The sequence below is a fragment of the Salmo salar genome, chromosome 11, assembly GCF_965601325.2.
Source record: "Salmo salar chromosome 11, fSalSal1, whole genome shotgun sequence".
NCBI classification, from domain to species: Eukaryota; Metazoa; Chordata; class Actinopteri; order Salmoniformes; family Salmonidae; genus Salmo; species Salmo salar.
In genome coordinates this window covers 88,523,959-88,544,735 of record NC_138301.1, presented here as the reverse complement: position 1 = coordinate 88,544,735, position 20,777 = coordinate 88,523,959, and the positions used below count along the sequence as shown (strand labels likewise).

The 20,777-nt window shown below is 41.8% G+C and overlaps 1 protein-coding gene across 2 annotated transcripts; it reads right to left on the bottom strand.

Annotated features, from left to right (window-relative positions):
* Positions 1–729: 729 nt before the first annotated feature.
* On the bottom strand, positions 730–20,034 carry LOC106563020 (TNF receptor-associated factor 2). Of its 2 annotated transcripts, none has more exons than XM_014128212.3 (12): positions 19,831–20,034; positions 17,393–17,603; positions 15,990–16,068; positions 13,813–13,911; positions 13,389–13,550; positions 13,166–13,240; positions 12,876–12,950; positions 12,625–12,711; positions 11,488–11,967; positions 4,763–4,940; positions 4,393–4,541; positions 730–4,183 (listed from the first exon to the last, which is right to left on the bottom strand). In XM_014128212.3, exons 2-12 carry the CDS (start codon positions 17,578–17,580, stop codon positions 3,965–3,967), a joined length of 1,791 nt encoding a protein of 596 aa, XP_013983687.1. In that variant the 5' UTR covers positions 17,581–17,603; positions 19,831–20,034; the 3' UTR covers positions 730–3,964. The 2 variants fall into 2 exon arrangements, with proteins under 2 accessions (XP_013983687.1, XP_013983688.1); XM_014128213.3 differs by lacking the exon at positions 19,831–20,034 and adding an exon at positions 19,638–19,824.
* Positions 20,035–20,777: the final 743 nt, after the last annotated feature.

Below are 20,777 nucleotides of genomic sequence, written 5' to 3'. Positions count from 1 at the left end.
TAAATGCAGCCTCAGGATACGTGGTTTCCAGTTTACATAGAGTCCAATGAAGTTCTTTCAGGGCCGTCGAGGTGTCTGCTTGGGGGGATGTACATGACTGTGATTATAATCAAAGAGAATTCTCTTGGTAGATAATGAGGTTGGCTTTTGATTGTAAGGAATTCCACATCTTGGAAGTTCCGCTTTAATATTGTAATTTAACAGCAACGTTCCCGCTTTTGCGGAGATTACATTCCTGGTAAATGCTGCATATATCAATCAGCTCAATCGGAAATTACCTTTACATTTCTATTGCATAATCTGTAACACCTCACTCAGTTTTACAGATTGAACAGAGCACATAGTTCCTTTAGAAGGTACAGAATACGGTCAAGGGGATATTTGCCTCAGAGTGAATCCGAGATTCTCAGAATCTCTGGCAGATGACCAAATCTCATCAAATGGAATGAAATAATTTCTGTTTGAAGATCATGCATTTTAACTGTACGGCTGGTGACAAGTGTCAAATAATGGTGAGCAGCACCCCCTTCTGGTTGAATACAGGAACAGCAAAATCATTGACAACTACCTCCGTCTAACATGGAGGAAGAGACGGAACTCAGAGGCTGTCCTACTGTAAATGGCACCCTATTGGCCAGGGCCGATAGGGGTCAGATCAAAAGTAGTGCACTATAGGTTCCATTTGGGACATAGACAGACGGTTGGTAAAAGACAAACAAAACCCAGAAATCCAAAGACAGATTTATTGCATACTGCATGTTCTGTAAGAGCCTTTATAGAGTTTATAGAGAACATCAATGAACACATTAGAATGTATATAGATCTGACTTCACAGTTTACCAATCACAGAACAAAGTTGTACCCTGTGGATACCTTTAAATAATACAAAGTGCACAATTAAAGTTAATTCAATTCAGCTGCATCAACAACTTAAAACGGAACTGCCGAACTGTTTTCCTCTCACAGAAACAGTGGAGAGGACCACTGCATTAAGGCTTTACATTCAGACACCTAAGGAAAGATATATGATTGTACTGTAAGGAGATATTTTGCTTAACATACTAAATTGACATCTCTATCAGTCTAGCTGGTTCCAAAAGTGACCCATGCATTATACTGGAATGAAGCAAGAATACAAACCATAAACCTTAAATAGGCATTATTCTCCAAGCATATTTGGCACCATATTTGAGCATAGAATACAAGTACAACTTACAATGCAACGTTTGTAATAATATGGAGGTAATATAGCATTTTGGCACAACACAAGAATAAGTATTTATGTAAAGGACTGATCGTTATGTGCACTATACTTACTGATCAACTTCCCCTGTTTGAAGCTAAAAAGCTACCTCTGCAGGAACGATTCTTCCTATAATGAACATGGTCAGAATCTACTCCCGCAGAACCAAACCCTGTCTATAACCATCAGAGGACCAAACAACACCGTATTCACCAAATACTACCCATTTAACAACCAAAGCACCCTTTCTCAGAGGAAAATTATATCAGTGGTCCTCAACCTCTGGTCCGAGGACCGGCACTGGTCTCTGGGATGCTGCTGACTGGTCCCTCAGATTGTTAGCTGACAACAATGTAGCCAGAAGTGCCTTCAAGGACCATAGCAGCTTGTCAGTTCTTGGTACAAGAGGGTCCATTGTTTTCTGGTCCCAGTGGCATATAAAAGGTTGAGAAACAGAGTTAAATTACACAGAATTACTGCAGGAACCTTTAAAGGGTCATTTTGAGGAATGTAAATATAGTGTTTTTTTCCCACCCACAGTTAACCCAGAAGAATAGGGTGCCATGGTTGGTATTATGTGGCAGAGCTTTTGTTGTTGCACCATAATATGGCAATTCAACCAATATATGTTACTTTAAGGGGGTTTCCAGACCTGTCTTAAACCATCTCATAAAAACAAAAAGTAGGTATATAGATATCATTAATAATATATTCAACAATTCTATGTTTATTAATAACAATACGTGTATAGTAACATCAATATATTGAATTGCTCAACATTATGATATTATATGTATAAATTCTTATGAATATATTTAGGCATCTGCTTGTGTTATACAGAAGCAGTGAGAGATATGACATAATAATAACTCTATCTTTATTTATACTCCTCCAAACGAATGCAAATAAATGCGTTCGCCATTGTTCTACGAGGTAAGACAATAACGAACTGCGATACTGAATATGAATTGAACCCTCCCATGCACAGAGAGGTTTCAACACAGGTCAAGACTGGTTTCAAAACAGGCCTGTGAAAACCCTGACGCAAGTCCAGAGGGGGAAGACTATTGGGGTAAATCACCACCCCCTGGTGGACATGCATAGAACCTACAGAAATATTCAGATCTAAAGGATTTCCTCTGATTTAACATTTTGGTAAGCGTCATTTGTGGGGCTTCATGAATAATAACCCCACCTAGGCTAAGAGGATTCACTGTCACCCACAGGTTAATGGGATTTATGTAGAGTTACATCAAACATCAATTAATGATTTTCAACCACTATGGTCCAATGGAAAAGTATACCACCACATTCACTTGTTTTCACTTCGAGGCTACATCCCTCATTATCCTTCCACTTTAACCTCTTCAACTAACGCTCAACTGTCTATGCTAAAATTCGCATTGATCGCCACACATTTGTTTTACACCGGAAACAAAGCTGAGAGAGCAGCAAAACTACATACAAATGTACCGTACTGTAATACGGACAGAAAACAAGGAACACACCATTCCTTCAGTTCATTGAACCTGTATTAACCTCCCTCTGTGGTGGGGCACAGTACTATGTGTTGAGATGTGAGCTACTGTACTGAGCATATCCTGGGGGGGAAAGCTCTTCCAGGTTGGTGTATTTACCAGTGACAGAAATACACTTGTCGTATGCCTCAGGCTTTGATTGGCAAGCTGCCTTATAACACCCTGATAACTCCACTGTATCTTCCACAGATGTACCGAACCACCAATCCCGTAACCCTCGACCCCTAAAGAGAAACAAGAAACGCAACACTAAGTATATGTTAAAAATATATGCCTGGATACAAGACATGCAGGCAATGTCCACCATCACAGGTGGTTTAACTCACTAACAAGTGTAACAACTAACAAGGAAGAGCCCTCCAGCAACTCAATGAAAGGAGAGAGAGAGCACTTCAACACGAACAGGTCAATCAATAAAAGATAGCAGGCATGCAATTTGCGCAAAAAGGCAAACAAATGCCCATATTCTTATTCATAACATAACTCCACGTTTGTCTATGCAAATGTACTCAACAATGGCATTGAGAAGCTCACGACATCCACAATCAAAATCACTCGCGTTGAGATCGGAAACAAGAAAAGAAATGTAATACCCTGCTACACCAAGCCAAGCTCTACTTCTACGATAAGCAGTGGGTCAGTTTTATCCACTGACAGGGAAAAGGTTCATATCCCTCTTTTCACTACCCTCTAAAGGCTACAATTCACTCACTCCAAGGTCTTATGGAAAACAAAGCGAGAAAAAAGATGCCCTCCAACCGTCACGTATCCCCATTTCAATACCACAGGTTCTGTCCTACTCAATATTGAGACTATGTTCTGGAGCTGCTTGTTTGTTCAGTTGCCTTTTCCATGGATTCAAATAATACAGAGCTAAAGTGGGGTTCAAGCACCATGAGGAACCAATATGTAGAGCTACAACAGAATTGCTCTGCAAAGGACCGCCTTGTACAACAGTGCAAGGGCCTCCTGAGCTGGGCAAACTGGAGCCGCATGCAGCACACAGTGTGCACAGTAGCAAGCATGTCAGTCTCCCTACTACTGGAGGGGACTGAAATAGGCCAGAATGGATCCCAAATGGTACCCAAATAGAGCCGAAATGGTGACCAACAGCAGCCAAAACAGAGCCTGAATTGCCACAATGCTGCTTAGTTGCCTCGCACTTCCACTTCAAAGGGTGCATCTAAAGGCCTGTGAGATCCACAATGGCCTTGATGAAGATGATGTCGTCGCGGATGTAGGAGTTCTTGGCGTCAAGCTTTGAGAGAGGGCAGAACAGCGGGCAGCCGCTGGCGATGTTCATCTCGCTCACAGGCCTCTGGAAGGAGGAGGAAGTGATGTCAGGCCGGAAGGCGTCGATGATGTGCTCCCTGCTACTCTGGTCCAGCAGCATCAGAGTCACCTGGTGAGTGGGAGAGAAAGAAAGAGAGAGAGAGAGAGACAAAAAGTGTGAATTCCACATGAGCATGTCTGATTTATACATCACAAATCTTTATGCAAAATCTACATTTATTAAACATTTTCAAACCAATTTGAAGATTTATAAATTACAAGATTGCCGTGAATTTCAGTATGTAAAAAAATATTATAAACGAGTCCACCGGTTCTTACCTTCTGGTTGAAGGGCCACTTCAGCAGAGCATCACTCAGTCCTCTCATCACCACAAAGAAAAGAGACAGGTGACTGCCACGCCCTGTCCCGTCCCCATTCAGGTAGATCCGCAGACACATCTTATAGCCGTATTTACTGGTGTAGAATGCTGTTGGGGAAGAATACATATTTTACAGCCATATTTATTGGTGTAGAAGGCTGAAAGAGGAAAATTGGGATCGGAAACACAATAGCCTACGTTTTGTGCTGTCCTTATGACTTACACTACTACGGAACAATGTAGTCTCGGATTAGACTCAGTTTGTTCTGGCTTCAGTCTTGAAACAGACTGGAATAGCTCTGGTCTATATCACTGGTTCTGGGAGATACCTGGTGAGAACATGGCGGGGGCTCGGCCAGCGATGGCGTCCTGTCTCTTCTTGGTGAAGTCAGAGATCCTCCAGACGAAGACGCCGTCGAATGTGGTGGCCGACATCTCTCTCAGCCTGCCCTCCATCTCCGCTACCGTCAGGTCCTTCAGCCCCACCGTCCTCTCCAGCTGCCGCACCTGAGACACACGTACGCACACCAATGTGCTAGCTTCTACGAATTCAAAAAAACCTCTGAATCTCCAGCTTTATACCCCATTATACAACGTGTGGTTTGGAATTCCCATTGTTAGAGCCTCTCCCGCCCATGATATATGAGACAACATACACATTCATATTAAGTGGCATCGTTTACGTCGTCACCTAGCAACCCCACTACCACTACTACTAGTCTTAGCACCTGTAATTCGTCATGGATGATTTTAAAGTTACTTTTAATTTGTTTTATCTACTAATGTTTAATGAATGGTGCCAACAAGAAGAGAAGGAGGATTTTAAAAGAAATTAAACACGAAGAGCAAGTGGACCAGCAACCCGAGCCTAGCGTTAACGTTAGACATGCAGAAATCAGTAACGTTAGCACTGCTATAGACGACATAGAAAAAGAGAGAAAATGAAGAAGCTTGCGACATCAAGACAGACCAACTGGGCAGTGAAGTGCTTTCTGGAATGGCTGTCAGACAAGGGGATAAACATCGATCTGACAACCGTTTCAAAACACGAGACGTGTGATATTCTCCGGAGTTTCTACGCCACCTACTGAATAAGGTGTGACTTGATTTGCAGTTGCACTTTGGCCGAAAAGGCAATGAAGGAAATTGCAAACTGAAGCCAGACTCATTCGTAATAAAAGAAGACAAAAATTAAGAAACCAGGAACCACAAAAATCCAATGGAAAGAGACAGAGAGAATCGTTGTGCCTGCATGTATGAGAAACTAGGGGAATGAGCTCTGCCCCACGTGGAAATGTGCAATTCAGCATCAGAAATAAAGCTGTCGATGCTGTGACCATCCGAAAAACAACGTCATTGTGGTTTCTTTTCTGATCTGCCTTATCAATGTCTTTGCTACAATGTTTCAGCTCTGTATTCAGATCCATGGACAGCGTCACCATAAAATGTTTCAAACTGGCATTCAATTTCCCTATGGATAGACCAGACGTGCACTGTTTTCAGAACCATGGACAGCATCCCTAGAAACCAAGGATCTGGAACTACCAGTGCCTGGGTAGTTTTGCTTTACATGGCAGTCAACTAACAACCATAGAATGCCTAAAATGTCACTTGACAACCACTTTTAGTGAATGTAGGATCACGTTTTGTTGAAAAATGTATGGTTTGGGAAATAATATAGATTTTTTTATGCTGGTAACCCATTGTATAAAAGCAATAATACACTCGAGGCCATGTGTTATGACATTTCTATCATGGCTGTGGTTGTGTACGCCCCTCGGCTTCGCCTCGTGGCTATGCCCATTTCACAGCCATGATAAAAATGTAATAACACTTGGCCTCTCATGTATTATTGCTTAAGTGAGTCATGGCATTGAATTTAAAGTGGCACTCCAGTCTCCTTTTCACCATATTTAACACCTGATTTACTTAACAAAAAGGCACATCTCAATAGGTGGTCCAGGTACAGTTGAAGTCAGAAGTTTACATACACTTAGGTTGGAGTCATTAAAACTCGTTTTTCAACCACTCCACAAATTTATTGTTAACAAACTATAGTTTTGGCTAGTCGGTTAGGACATCTACTTTGTGCATGACAAGTAATTTTTCCAACAATTGTTCACAGACAGGTTATTTGACTCATAATTAACTGTATCACAATTCCAGTGGGTCAGAAGTTTACATACACTAAGTTGACTGTGCCTTTAAACATCTTGGAAAATTCCAGAAAATTTGGTCATGGCTTTAGAAGCTTCTGATAGACTAACTGACATCATTACAAACAATGGTACGCAAGTATAAACACCATGGGACCACACAGCCGTCATACCGCTCAGGAAGGAGACGTGTTCTGTCTCCTAGAGATTAACGTACTGTGGTGCGAAAAGTGCAAATCAATCCCAGAATAAGAACAAAGGACCTTGTGAAGATGCTGGAGGAAACGGGTACAAAAGTATCTATATCCAGAGTAAAATGAGTCCTATATCGACATAACCTGAAAGGCCGCTCAGCAAGGAAGAAGTCACTACTCCAAAACCACCATAAAAAAGCCAGACTACGGTTTGCACCAGCATATGAGGAATAATATTGTATTTTTTTAAGAAATGTCCTCTGGTCTGATGAAACAAAAATAGAACTGTTTGGCCATAATGACCATCGTTATGTTTGGAGGAAAAAGGGGGAGGCTTGCAAGCTGAAGAACACCATCCCAACCGTGAAGCACGGGGGTGGCAGCATAATCCATGCTTTTGTTACTTCTAGGCTGGACTACTGCAATGCTCTACTTTCCGGCTACCCGGATAAAGCACTAAACAAACTTCAGTTAGTGCTAAATAAAAATTTGATCATATTACTCCAGTGCTAGCCTCCCTACACTGGCTTCCTGTTAAGGCAAGGGCTGATTTCAAGGTTTTACTGCTAACCTACAAAGCATTACATGGGCTTGCTCCTACCTATCTTTCCGATTTGGTCCTGCCGTACATACCTACACGTACGCTACGGTCACAAGACGCAGACCTCCTAATTGTCCCTAGAATTTCTAAGCAAACGGCTGGAGGTAGGGCTTTCTCCTATAGAGCTCCATTTTTATGGAATGGTCTGCCTACCAATGTGAGAGACGCAGACTCAGTCTCAACCTTTAAGTCTTTACTGAAGACTTATCTCTTCAGTAGGTCCTATGATTAAGTATAGTCTGGCCCAGGAGTGTGAAGGTGAACGGAAAGGCTGGAGCAACGAACCGCCCTTGCTGTCTCTGCCTTGCCGGTTCCCCTCTTTCCACTGGGATTCTCTGCCTCTAACCCTTTTACAGGGGCTGAGTCACTGGCTTACTGGTGTTCTTCCATGCCGTCCATGGGAGGGGTGCGTCACTTGAGTGGGTTGAGTCACTGACGTGGTCTTCCTGTCTGGGTTGGCGCCCCCCCCCCCTTGGGTTGTGCCATGGCGGAGATCGTTGTGGGCTATACTCGGCCTTATCTTAGGACGGTAAGTTGGTGGTTGGAAACATCCCTCTAGTGGTGTGGGGGCTGTGCTTTGGCAAAGTGGGTGGGGTTATATCCTGCCTGTTTGGCCCTGTCCGGGGGTATCATCGGATGGGGCCACAGTGTCTTCTGATCCCTCCTGTCTCAGCCTCCAGTATTTATGCTGCAGTAGTTTATGTGTCGGGGGGCTAGGGTCAGTCTGTTACATCTGGAGTATTTCTCTTGTCTTATCCGGTGTCCTGTGTGAATTTAAATATGCTCTCTCTAATTCTCTCTTTCTGTCTTTCTCTCGGAGGACCTGAGCCCTAGGACCATGCCTCAGGACTACCTGGTATGATGACTCCTTGCTGTCCCCAGTCCACCTGGCCGTGCTGCTGCTCCAGTTTCAACTGTTCTGCCTGCGGCTATGGAACCCCGACCTGTTCACCGGACGTGCTTGTTGCACCCTCGACAACTACTATGATTATTATTATTTGACCATGCTGGTCATTTATGAACATTTTAACATCTTGACCATGTTCTGTTATAATATCCACCCTGCACAGCCAGAAGAGGACTGGCCACCCCTCATAGCCTGGTTCCTCTCTAGGTTTCTTCCTAGGTTTTTGGCCTTTCTAGGGAGTTTTTCCTAGGGAGTTTTTCCTAGCCACCGTGCTTCTTTCACATGCTTTGCTTGCTGTTTGGGGTTTTAGGCTGGGTTTCTGTACAGCACTTTGAGATATCAGCTGATGTACGAAGGGCTATATAAATACATTTGATTTGATTTGATTTTGATTTGCTTTGCCGCAGGAGGGGCTGGTGCACTTCACAAAATAGATGGCATTATGAGGGAGGAAAAGGATGTGGATATATTGAAGCAACATCTCAAGACATCAGTCAGGAAGTTAAAGCTTGGTCGCAAATGGGTCTTCTAAATGGACAATGAAACCAAGCATACTTACAAAGTTGTGGCAAAATGGCTTAAGGACAACAAAGTCAAGGTATTGGAGTGGCCATCACAAAGCCCTGACCTCAATCCTATAGAACATTGGTGGGCAGAACTGAAAAAGCATGTGCGAGCAAGGAGGCCTACAAACCTGACTCAGTTACACCAGCTCTGTCAGGAGGAATGGGCCAAAATTAACCCAACTTATTGTGGGAAGCTTGTGGGATCCTACCCGAAACGTTTGACCCAAGTTAAACAATTTAAAGGCAATGCTAACAAATACTTATTCAGTGTATATTAACTAGAGGTCGACCGATTAATTGGAATGGCCGATTAATTGGGGCCGATTTCACGTTTTCATAACAATCGGTAATCGGCATTTTTGGGCACCGATCATGGCCGATTACATTGCACTCCACGAGGAGACTGCGTGGCAGGCTGACTACCTGTTATGCGAGTGCAGCAAGGAGCCAAGGTAAGGTGCTAGCTAGCATTAAACGTATGTTATAAAAAACAATCAATCTTAACATAATCACTAGTTAACTACACATGGTTGATGATATTACTAGTTTATCTAGCTTGTCCTGCGTTGCATATAATCGATGCGGTGCCTGTTAATTTATCATTGAATCATAGCCTACTTCGCCAAACGGGTGATTTAACAAGCGCATTCGCGAAAAAAGCACTGTCGTTGCACCAATGTGTACCTAACCATAAACATCAACGCCTTTCTTAAAATCAATACACAAGTATATATTTTTAAACCTGCATATTTAGTTAATATTGCCTGCTAACATGAATTTCTTTTAACTAGGGAAATTGTGTCACTTTTCTTGCGTTCTGTGCAACAGAGTCAGGGTATATGCAGCAGTTTGGGCCGCCTGGCTCTTTCCGAATTGTGTGAAGACTATTTCTTCCTAACAAAGACAGCCAACTTCGCCAAACGGGGGATGATTTAACAAAAGCGCATTTGCGAAAAAAGCACAATCGTTGCACGAATGTACCTAACCATAAACATCAATGCCTTTCTTAAAATCAATACACAGAAGTATATATTTTTAAACCTGCATATTTAGTTAAAAGAAATTCATGTTAGCAGGCAATATTAAACTAGGGAAATTGTGTCACTTCTCTTGCGTTCATTGCACGCAGAGTCAGGGTATTGGCAACACTTTTGGCCGCCTGGCTCGTTGCGAACTAATTTGCCAGAATTTTACGTAGTTATGACATAACATTGAAGGTTGTGCAATGTAACAGCAATATTTAGACTTATGGATGCCACCCGTTAGATAAAATACGGAACGGTTCCGTATTTCACTGAAAGAATAAACGTTTTGTTTTTGAAATGATCGTTTCCGGATTTGACCATATTAATGACCTAAGGCTCGTATTTCTGTGTGTTATTATATTATAATTAAGTCTATGATTTGATAGAGCAGTCTGACTGAGAGGTGGTAGGCAGCAGCAGGCTCATAAGCATTCATTCAAACAGCACTTTACTGCGTTTGCCAGCAGCTCTTCGCTGTGCTTCAAGCATTGCGCTGTTTATGACTTCAAGCCTATCAACTCCCGAGATTAGGCTGGCAAAACTAAAGTACCAATTAGAACATCCAATAGTCAAAGGTATATGAAATACAATTTTTATAGAGAGAAATAGTCCTATAATAACTACAACCTAAAACTTCTTACCTGGGAATATTGAAGACTCATGTTAAAAGGAACCACCAGCTTTCATATGTTGTCATGTTCTGAGCAAGGAACTTAAACGTTATCTGGCACATATGGCACTTTTACTTTCTTCTCCAACACTTTGTTTTTGCATTATTTAAACCAAATTGAACATGTTTCCTTATTTATTTGAGACTAAATAGATTTTATTTATGTATTAAATTAAGTTAAAATAAAAGTGTTCATTGTTCATTCAGTATTGTTGTAATTGTCATTATTACAAATATATATATATATATCAAAATATCAAAATATATATAAAAATCGGCCGATTAATCGGTATCGGCTTTTCTGGCCCTCCAATAATCGGTATCGGTGCTGAAAAATCATAATCGGTCAACCTCTAATATAAACTTCTGAACCACTGGGAATGTGATGAAAGAAATAAAAGCTGAAATAAATCATTCTCTCTACTATTATTCTGACATTTCACATTCTTAAAATAAAGTGGTGATCCTAACTGACCTAAAACAGGGAATTTTTACTAGGATTAAATATCAGGAATTGTGAAAAACTGAGTTTAAATGTATTTGGCTAGTGTATGTAAACTACTGACTTCAACTGTACATGTAAGTCATGACATTGGACCAGTGAGGGGGCGGGGCCTGTTTTGCTCTTCATTTCTCCTCTTTGGTTCATTAAGTAAGGAGAAGGCTGATGACATCACGGATTCCTATCAGACCAACTGCTTGAATGCCCTACTGTTTGAAGTTTGCAGCTGTGTAAAAAAAAATATATATATATTTTTTTTTCTAAAAACATTTTTTTACCCTTTAATGTGTGTACTTTACTGTATTTATAGTTGGGAAATCGCTTTTCAACAATAAAAGTAAAACAAATCACTGGAGGACGTCTTTAAATGTTGGAAAGGGACTCTATAAAGCAAATTACAATTTAATTTCTGCTTCAGGGTCTTCATTCCTACCTTGTTGCTCAGGGCCTCAATCTTATCCTGGTCCAGGCGATGCTGTCTGTTACCTGCCTCCATGGTGGTGGTGAAGCGTTCTACCTCTCGGTTCAACACACACACCACATTCTCAAACGTCCCCACCTTCACCTCCAGGTCAGTGCACCTGCGTCCCAGCTCCGCCACCTTGGTCTTCTCACTGTGGAGCTGCAGCTCCAGGGCCGCCCCCACCGAGCTAGGCAGGGGGGTGAAGGAGGTGGACACGGTCAGGGTTGGGACCGGGGCGGGAGGTGGAGGCAGAGGAAGAGCCGGGGTAGGAGGCCCGGGGAGACCTAAGGAGGAGGAAGAGGAGGAGGTGGCCCCCTGCACGGGAGGCCCGATCGAGGTGGTGCTGAGCTGGGAGACGCGGACCTCCAGCTCCCTGAGGGAACGGTGGAGATCCAGGAGCTTGTGTCCGGCTAGCTCCAGTCCCTGCGGCTGCAGGCCCTCCATGCTCACCTTCAGGGATACGTAAGTAAACACAGAGAAAATAACCACACCCTCAACAAAACAAAAGGAGCTGATCATAGACTAGGAGACGGAAGATACTGTGGATTTAAATACTGTATTCTCGACAAAGCTCATTCTAATACTTCTACTACTGTACATTGCATTTTAGTTACACTGTTTATACGCACCAGATATTTATTTATATGCTGTATTCTCGACATAGTTCACTCGAATATATCTACTGCCTACATACCATTTTGGGTGAACATATCCGGTGTACATACGCATAGATTGCATTTGGATTACTGTTACTGTGCTATTTCATGTTAATTCGATTTGTTTTCCGAAGTTTCTTGATTTACAATTTTTTATTTTAATTATTTGTCTACTTCATTGACATTTTACTGCATTGTTAGGAGCTAGTAACAAACATTCTGCTGCACCCGCTATAACATCTGATAAACTGTGCATGCGACCAATAAACTTTGATTTGACCAGGCAAGTAAATGCTAAAGCTAATCTAAATGCTAACGCTAACGTAACTGCTAAGTAAATGCTCATGCCACCAACCATAATTTAGCGTAATAGGTGTGTACACTGCTATTCACCAAATAAAAAGGTGTATAAACAGCATTTCCGCTCCACTACATCCATGCTCACCCTCACCTTCATGCCCATAATGTAGTGTAGCAGCAGGTTGAGGTGCTCGTATGCGCAGGCCCTCTCGTGGTCGTGGATCCTCTCCTTCTCCACCTGCACAGAGAGCAGGGGAGAGGACAGCTGTTTTAACAGTAGCACTTTAACCAGGTATTAACTAAGAAATAACATGGTCAAATGGTAACTACACAGTAACAACCTTGTTGTTTCATTAGGATTGGTTAAAACCATAGCTCTGAAAAGATAAGAAAGCTACTTACTGACATATCACACCCAACAACATGGAATCTGCATGGCGTTCTGAATTTGCTGCAGAACTTAATGTGGTCCACATACTTGGGGGAAAAAGCCAAAGAAGAAAAAAAGACAATGATTTGACAAGTTCTACATCCATTTCAAACATCCTCCTTCTTAAAATAGTGTGGATTATTTTTCTCTCAATACTGTGCTTCCTTTTCTGTCATGCATTTTCCAAATGCATTCAGTCACAAGTTCCCAATTACAATATAAAATCGGCTATATTGTGTGTGTTGAAGATTTAAGAACTCACCTTCTCCCTGGGGATTTTCTTCTTGGCACAGCCTTCACAGATCATGGGGTACTTGGGGCAGATCTCGTCGTGGGCCTAAAAAGGACGTGTTTTTGTATAGCTTCTTACACAAATTGAGGCTACAACTCCTTGCAATCTTGACGCGATCATAAACCAGCCATTTGAGAGAGTTAACAACCAACAGACAGATGGACGTTCTCTCAGAGCCTGCATTATTTCTCACCTTGATGTTTTTGAAATGAAATGGTTCCTTGCAGTACTTGCAGTTGAGGGTTCTCTCCGGGCACTCTCGCTCGTTGTGGCGTTCCTGTTCGTTGAAGCGGATCCGCTCTTTACAGGAAGGGCAGGGGATGATCGTGTACTCACACTTCTCTTCGTGGCTCAACTGTAAGAGACCGAAAAGAAAGTTAGGATTCACTTGGCTTTAGTATACGTTCATAACAGTGTAACCAAGTATCTTCGGTCAAACTGATCGTGACAAAAGAGCAAAGCAAAACCCAGACATACACTACAGTACTGAGATGCATTGCTTACAAGCATTTCTGCCACATGGGTGGTGCTCCTTCTTTCAATAATGCCTGTCTGTCTAAATGCATCGTTTGAACGATGAAAAGGTTGATAATCAGTCTAAAAAACAGGCAACCAACCTCGTATTCTTTAATATTGCCTTTCCAAGTGCAACCTTCGTTGATGCAGACAGCAGAGAGGTTTTCGACCTCTCTTCGAGCTGCGTTGTCAGGAAAAGCCTGCAGAAGTGAGAGCAAACAAAAATGGAGGCTTTTGCTGTTACAGTTAATCTGTCCTGTTTTCCAAACGCATCATTTATGATTGCGAGGTGTGTGTGTGTGTGTGTGTGAGCGCGTGTGTGTGTGTGTGCGTGTGTGCGAGAGAGAGATAAGTGCACACGCTCCAAATAACGTGGACGCACTGGCACTACCTTTGCATTATACAACACAAGGAGAAGCTACTGTACACACGGATAACACCAGCTAGACATTACTTCTGAATGACAGCGCTTTTATAAAACCAGTGTAAAAAAGTTGAATGACATCACCAGTATTTAAAGGATACATTTAGATCTCACTTTTTCTTTGGGACGATGAACTGACACTGGAATAAAAGACTGAAGAAGAAGCTCCAAGAGATTGACATCTTTTAAATACAGTGCATTTGAAAACCCCTTGATTTTTTCCCCACATTCTGTTAGGTTATAGCCTTATTCTAAAATGTATTAAATAGTTTTTTTTCCCCCTCATCAATCAACAAACAATACCCCATAATGACAAAGCAAAAACTGTAAGACATTTTTGCACATTTCTAAAAAATGTTTTTACTGAAATATCACATTTACATAAGTATTCAGACCCTTTACTCAGTACTTTGTTGAAGCACCTTTTGGCAGTGATTACAGCCTTGAGTCTTCTTGGGTATGACGCTACAAGCTTGGCACACCTGTATTTGGGGAGTTTCTCCCATTCTTCTCTGCTGATTCTCTCAAGCTCTGTCAGGTAGGATGGGGAGCGTAGCTGCACAGCTATTTTCAGGTCTCTCCAGAGATGTCTGATCAGGTTCAAGTCCGGTCTCTGGCTGGGCCACTAAAGGACATGCTGAGACTTATCCCGAAGCCACTCCTGCGTTGTCTTGGCTGTGTGCTTAGGGTCATTGTCCTGTTGGAAGGTGAACCTTTGTCCCAGTCTGAGGTCCTGAGCGCTCTGGAGCAGGTTTTCATCAAGGATCTCTCGGTACTTTGCTCCGTTTATCTTTCCCTCAATCCTGTCTAGTCTCTCAGTCCCTGCCGCTGAAAAAAAAAAACACAACATGATGCTGCCACCACTATGCTTCACCGTAGGGATGGTGCCAGGTTTCCTTTAGACGTGATGCTTGGCATTCAGGCCAAAGAGTTAAATCTGTTTCATCATACCAGACAATCTTGTATCTCATGGTCTGAGAGTCTTTAGGTGCCTTTTGGCAAACTCCAAGCGGGCTGTCATATGCCTTTTACTGAGGAGTGGCTTCCGTCTGGCCACTCTATCATAAAGGCCTGATTGGTGGAGCGCTGCAGAAATGGTTGTCCTTCTGGAAGGTCACCCCTTCTCTACAGAGGAACTCTAGAGCTCTGTCAGAGTGACCATCGGGTTCTTGGTCACCTCCCTGAGGCCCTTCTCCCCAGATTGCTTAGTTTGGCTGGGTGGCCAGCTCTAGGAAGAGTCTTGGTGGTTCCAAACTTCTTCCATTTAAGAATGATGGAGGCCACTGTGCTCTTTGGGACCTTCAATGCTGCAGACATTTTTTAGAACCCTTCCCCAGATCTTTGCCTCGACACAATCCTGTCTCGGAGCTCTATGGACAATATCTTCGACCTCATGCCTTGGTTTTTGCTCTGACATGTACTGTCAACTGTGGGACCTTATATAGACATGTGTGTGCCTTTCTAAATCATGTCCAATCAATCGAATTTACATCAGGTGGACTCCAATCAAGTTGTAGAAACATCTAAAGGATGATCAATGGAAACAGGATGCACCTGAGCTCAATTTCAAGTCTCATAGCAAAGAGTCTGAATACTTCTGAAAACGTATGTTTTTTATTTTTAATACATTTGTAAACAATTCTAAAAACCTGTTTTCACTTTTTCAATTATCGGGTGTTGTGTGTGGATTGATTAGGATTATTATTTTATTTTTTACATCCATTTTAGAATACGGTTGTAACGTAAAAAAATGTGGAAAAAGCCAAGGGGCCTGAATACTTTCCTAATGCACTGTATGTGTTCAAGGGCAAGTGTGCCTATATGTTCACAAAGACCAACATTGTAGACACTTACACAGCCTTGTTTTAGAATTGACGTGGGCTCTTCAAAAATGTCCTCTTTGATACAAGCATTGCATTTCTGAGGTCCATCTCTGCAATGGGAATACGATGTCAACAAACAGTACAAAAGAACAGTACAGTGTGTCATATTGTCAAATGTGTAACGTACACTGAGTGTACAAAACACTCCTTACATTGAGTTGCACCCAGCCCCCCTCTTTTGCCCTCAGAACATCAATTCGTCGGGGCATGGATTATACAAGGTGTCGAAAGCATTCCACAGGGATGCTGGCCCATGTTGACTCCAATGCATCCCACAATTGTGTCAAGTTGGCTGGATGCAGTGGTGGAAAAAGTACCCAATTGTCATACTTGAGTAAAAGTAAAGATACCTTAATAGAAAATGACTCACCCAGTAAAATACTACTTGAGTAAAAGTCTAAAAGTATTTGGTTTTACATATACTTAAGTATCAAAAGTAAATTGAATTGCTAAAATATACTTAAGCATCAAAAGTAAAAGTAAAAATCATTTCAAATTCCTTATATTAAGCAAACCAGATGACACCATAATTTTTTTTTTTTAAATGTACGGATAGCCAGGGGCACACTCCAACATCATTAACAAACGAAGCATTTGTGTTTAGTGAGTCCGCCAGATCAGAGGCAGTAGGGATGATAAGAGATGTTCTCTTGATAAGTGTGTGAATTGGACCATCTTCCTGTCCTGCTAAGCATTCAACATGTAACTAGTACTTTTGGGTATCAGGGAAAATGTATGGAGTAAAAAGTACATCATTTTCTTCAGGAATGTAGTGAAGTAAAAGTTGTCCAAATTATAAATAGTAAAGTAAAGTACAGATACCCTAAGAAAATATTTAAATAGTACTTTAAAGTATTTTTACTTAACTACTTTACACCACTGGCTGGATATCCTTTGGGTAGTGGACCCATATTGATACAGGAAACTGTAGAGCGTGAGAAACTCAGCAGCGTTGCAGTTCTTGACACAAACCGGTGCACCTGGCACCTACTACCATACCCCGTTCAAAGGCACTTAAATATGTTGTCTTGCCCATTCATCCTCTGAATGGCACGCATACACAATCCATGTCTCAGGGCCTAAAAATCCTTATTTAACCTGTCTCCTCCCCTGCATCTACACTGATTAATGTGGATTTAACAAGTGACATCAATAAGGCATCATAGGTTTCACCTGGATTCACCTGGTCAGTCTATGTCATGGAAAGAGCAGGTGTCCTTAATGTTTTGTACACTCAGTGTATTCATCAAGCATCATATCTTGGGGGGCATTTCAATAGTCAAAAGTTTTACCAGACCAGCACATACACATTACAGGGAAAGGAGACAATAAAGACGATTGTATACAATTGAGATACACTCTTTGAACTCCTACCTCACAGTCATATTGAAGCAGTAGGAACAGAAGCGGTGTCCACACTGGGCTTGGAAGGGCCTTCGCAGCAAGTTGTGACAGCAGTTACAAAGGTGCTTATCCTCCAGCTTATTGGCCAGGATCTTCTTGGGGAAGCCAGGTTTGTTGCTCTCCATGGACGATGGAGGGGATGGTTCTTGCGTGGCCATGATTCACTCAGTACGCCTCAGACCTGGCAACAACAATGTCACAGAGTCAAAATAAATATGAAAACACTACTATGAGGTATTGACATGACAAGGTAGGTTTTTCTATGTGTTGATGACATGATAAAGCTAGAATGATCAGTGTGCGCAGGTTTCCATTTGCCATCTTCTTCTGAGTCTCTTTTTGAAATCAAACTATAATACTGGTTAATACTGGTTAAGCTAAAGGAAGGTGCAGAAGGTACCGCTACATACTGATTTTTCTTGATATGACACTAGGGTCATTTCACCAATTCGGTGCCTTTTGAGAAGTGTAACTTTGTCAATTTCTTTTGTAAAAAAACACATTTCCCCATCAAGGGGTTAAAGAAAAAAAATACTATAGTAAGTGACAATTAAGTGCCGAAATAAAATAACAGGGTTGACTGTATCAGGTCTGACAAATTAATCTAAATATGCCATAAATCCCCTTGTGACAGGGGGAACGGAAGCATGTTGTGCGCAACAGGGAGGGACAAAAGATTGTTAAAATATTTCTAGCCTATCTATAGGTAACAGGGTTGATGTGTTATGCTCGACCCGCTCAGCTTTCCACTGCTACAGGCATTGGGTTTTCCATGTATATTTCGAGGTTGGACGTTAGCTCTTTAGCTGCACTGATTGGCGTCACCTCGTTTAGTCAGTGTGCTAACTTGTCATCTCGTTAGTTGGAAGGTGTTCCACCTGTGCTGGCCCAGTTGATATTTAAGAGTGGCTGGCTCAGTGCTCTTGAGAGATGTGGAGGGTTAACAGCTTTAGTTGGAGTGCCCTATTTGATTTCTCAAAAAACAATCCTTTATCTGATCTTCCTTGTTTTGCTTCCTCTCTTTAAGGTGTGGGTAATTATTTTGTTCTCCCGTTCTTGGGAAAATTTAGTGGGTGCTCATGGTGGGTCTTTTAGGTCCCAGTTGTTCTTAGTCAACTTCAGTGGATACCCACATGAGTCTTTCAGAACCCCTCCTAAAATCCCACCTTTTCTGTTTTGGTTGTTGTCAGTGACAATGTTGATAGTTCCACCTTCTGTTTGAGTGACAATTTTTAATTTTCTTGCTGGGGAACGTAACACCACAAAACACTAGATAATGGCCAATGCGAGGAGAACCATCTGCCCTGCGTTTACACTGATTTGACTATTAGATGTTCAATGTTTTTTGAAAAAAAGTATTTAAAAAGGAATAGTTCCACCATATAACGAGCAGTTCACATAACTGGGTTAACCTTAAAATGAGACAGGAATAAATTAATCACTAATCACATAAATAATACTCTTCAGAAATGACTCAAAGCAACAAAATAACCAGGGCTTTACGACGCTGGTGAAAACTTGGGAGTTGGGGTTCAAATCTTCGTAGAAGGTACAGAGGGTGCATGGAGGGACATGTCAAAATGCTGAGATTGTATTGAATTCTCCATGAGGTCTGTATTAAATGGCATTTCATTTAATATAACATGCTTTTAAAATTCAATAAGTGTGCACAAGTTCTACTTAAAATATCAAAGGGATGAAAAATGCACTCTTTTCATGGAAAGACCCACTAATATAATACTACTTCAGTCATGTCAGAGAGAGACAATTTGGCAGATCTGATAGGTTACAAAAGCGAGCCAATATTGCTTGTTTAAATGGTGGCATTATAGCCAAATAACTGCAAGGTATGGCATCTAGCCTAATCCTTTGACATTCCAAAAAGCTTGTCATTGTTGTACTAGAAAATATAGAAACAAATCATTTTAAAACACCCATTTGAAACATTACGGTACAACAGACACACGATCCATCACATGGTATGCTTGTACTAGTACATGTACCGTGCATAAAGACAAGTCTTTGACACTATCAACGACAACTTCAATGCCAGGCCTATAGAGATAGCATAAGGCCCGTCTCCCTTTGTTTACATTTCGAGTCAGCAGTCATAGCGCCATGTCGCTCGAGCTACATTCGTGTCGGGAACAGTTGATCGTCATGTCACCACAAACGAAATGCTCGGCGTAGTCAAGACAATCCGAATGATGCTTACAAATCGCAAATCCATTGTTGTCGCCCTTCCGCTTTCCCCTGTTGTCGTTGCTATAGCTATCAGCATCTTTAGCTGGAAGTGGTACCCTACACGTCTGCCGCCACGCCTCTTTAAAAAGCAGGTGCACAAACCAGTTTGATGTCGAAAAGGTTTCGTATTGAAAATGGACGAAGGGCAATTACGCGACATTTACCAGCGTTTTAAACCCTCATCGCTTGCAGGGGTAGTAGAATGCTCCTTCTCGTCGCAGCCCCGCGGGCGTTAAATGTACAAATGTTGCATGTGACTCTGCAGAAGAATGATTCGGTTTTCTTTAATGTTAACGACATAATACATATGGTACCGAGAAGCTAGCTAGGGCTGTTATTGTTCAACTTCGCCATTGCACTGTGCTGTGTGGGTGTTACGTCATGTGCAGCCTGAACATGGGCTGACCAATGACGTGCAGGCTCTATATAAATCATTAGGATTGGCTTGACAGCCAGACCAAACGTGAGCCTGTAAAGGGGGATGCATTCCTAACGGTATTCCTTTTCTAAAAGTTTCATATTAGACTCAAATTAAAGTATATTCATACAAAAAATATAGAGATATGGATCAATTCTACATTTTAGATTTGCATAATTTTATATGTTATACAATTTCTAACACTTGACCATTATTTATACCAAATTCCAGTATAGTTACTATATAAGCATACCTCATGAGATACAGTTCCTCAAGTCAGCATTTGAGGTAGCTATAAATTGTAGGCCTAGCAACTGCCACCGCAACTGGTAAAAGGAAAACATTCAAAATAATAGGTCAACAGGACTATCTTCAGAAGTGAAAAGTGACCTGTATCAAGGTTGTGTGAGGTGTTTCCCTGGTAAGTCAACAGTGCTCTGTGTATTCAGAGATATGAACACTGAAAGAGGATACAAATATTTCATTCACTTGACACTGTCAAAAAGTACTAAGTCAATATGAAGCAAGTCTATAGTTTGCTCTGTGGGAAGGTTGAATGGCCGCACTCAAGGTTAATTAGCAGTTAACCCACTGTTCCCCGGGCGCCGATGACATGGATGTCGATTAAGGCAGCCCCCGCACCTCTCTGATTCAGAGGTTGAGTTAAATGCGGAAGACATTTCAGTTGAATGC

What these genes read in the sequence shown, in the direction of transcription:
- LOC106563020 (XM_014128212.3), bottom strand. Translation starts at nt 17,580, where the DNA reads ATGGCCACGCAAGAACCATCCCCTCCATCGTCCATGGAGAGCAACAAA. An exon ending in AGAAAATCCCCAGGGAGAAG is followed by an intron (nt 12,951 to 13,165) that starts GTGAGTTCTTAA and finishes TTTTCCCCCAAG; the next exon opens with TATGTGGACCACATTAAGTT. An exon ending in AGTGGCCCTTCAACCAGAAG is followed by an intron (nt 4,184 to 4,392) that starts GTAAGAACCGGT and finishes CCCACTCACCAG; the next exon opens with GTGACTCTGATGCTGCTGGA.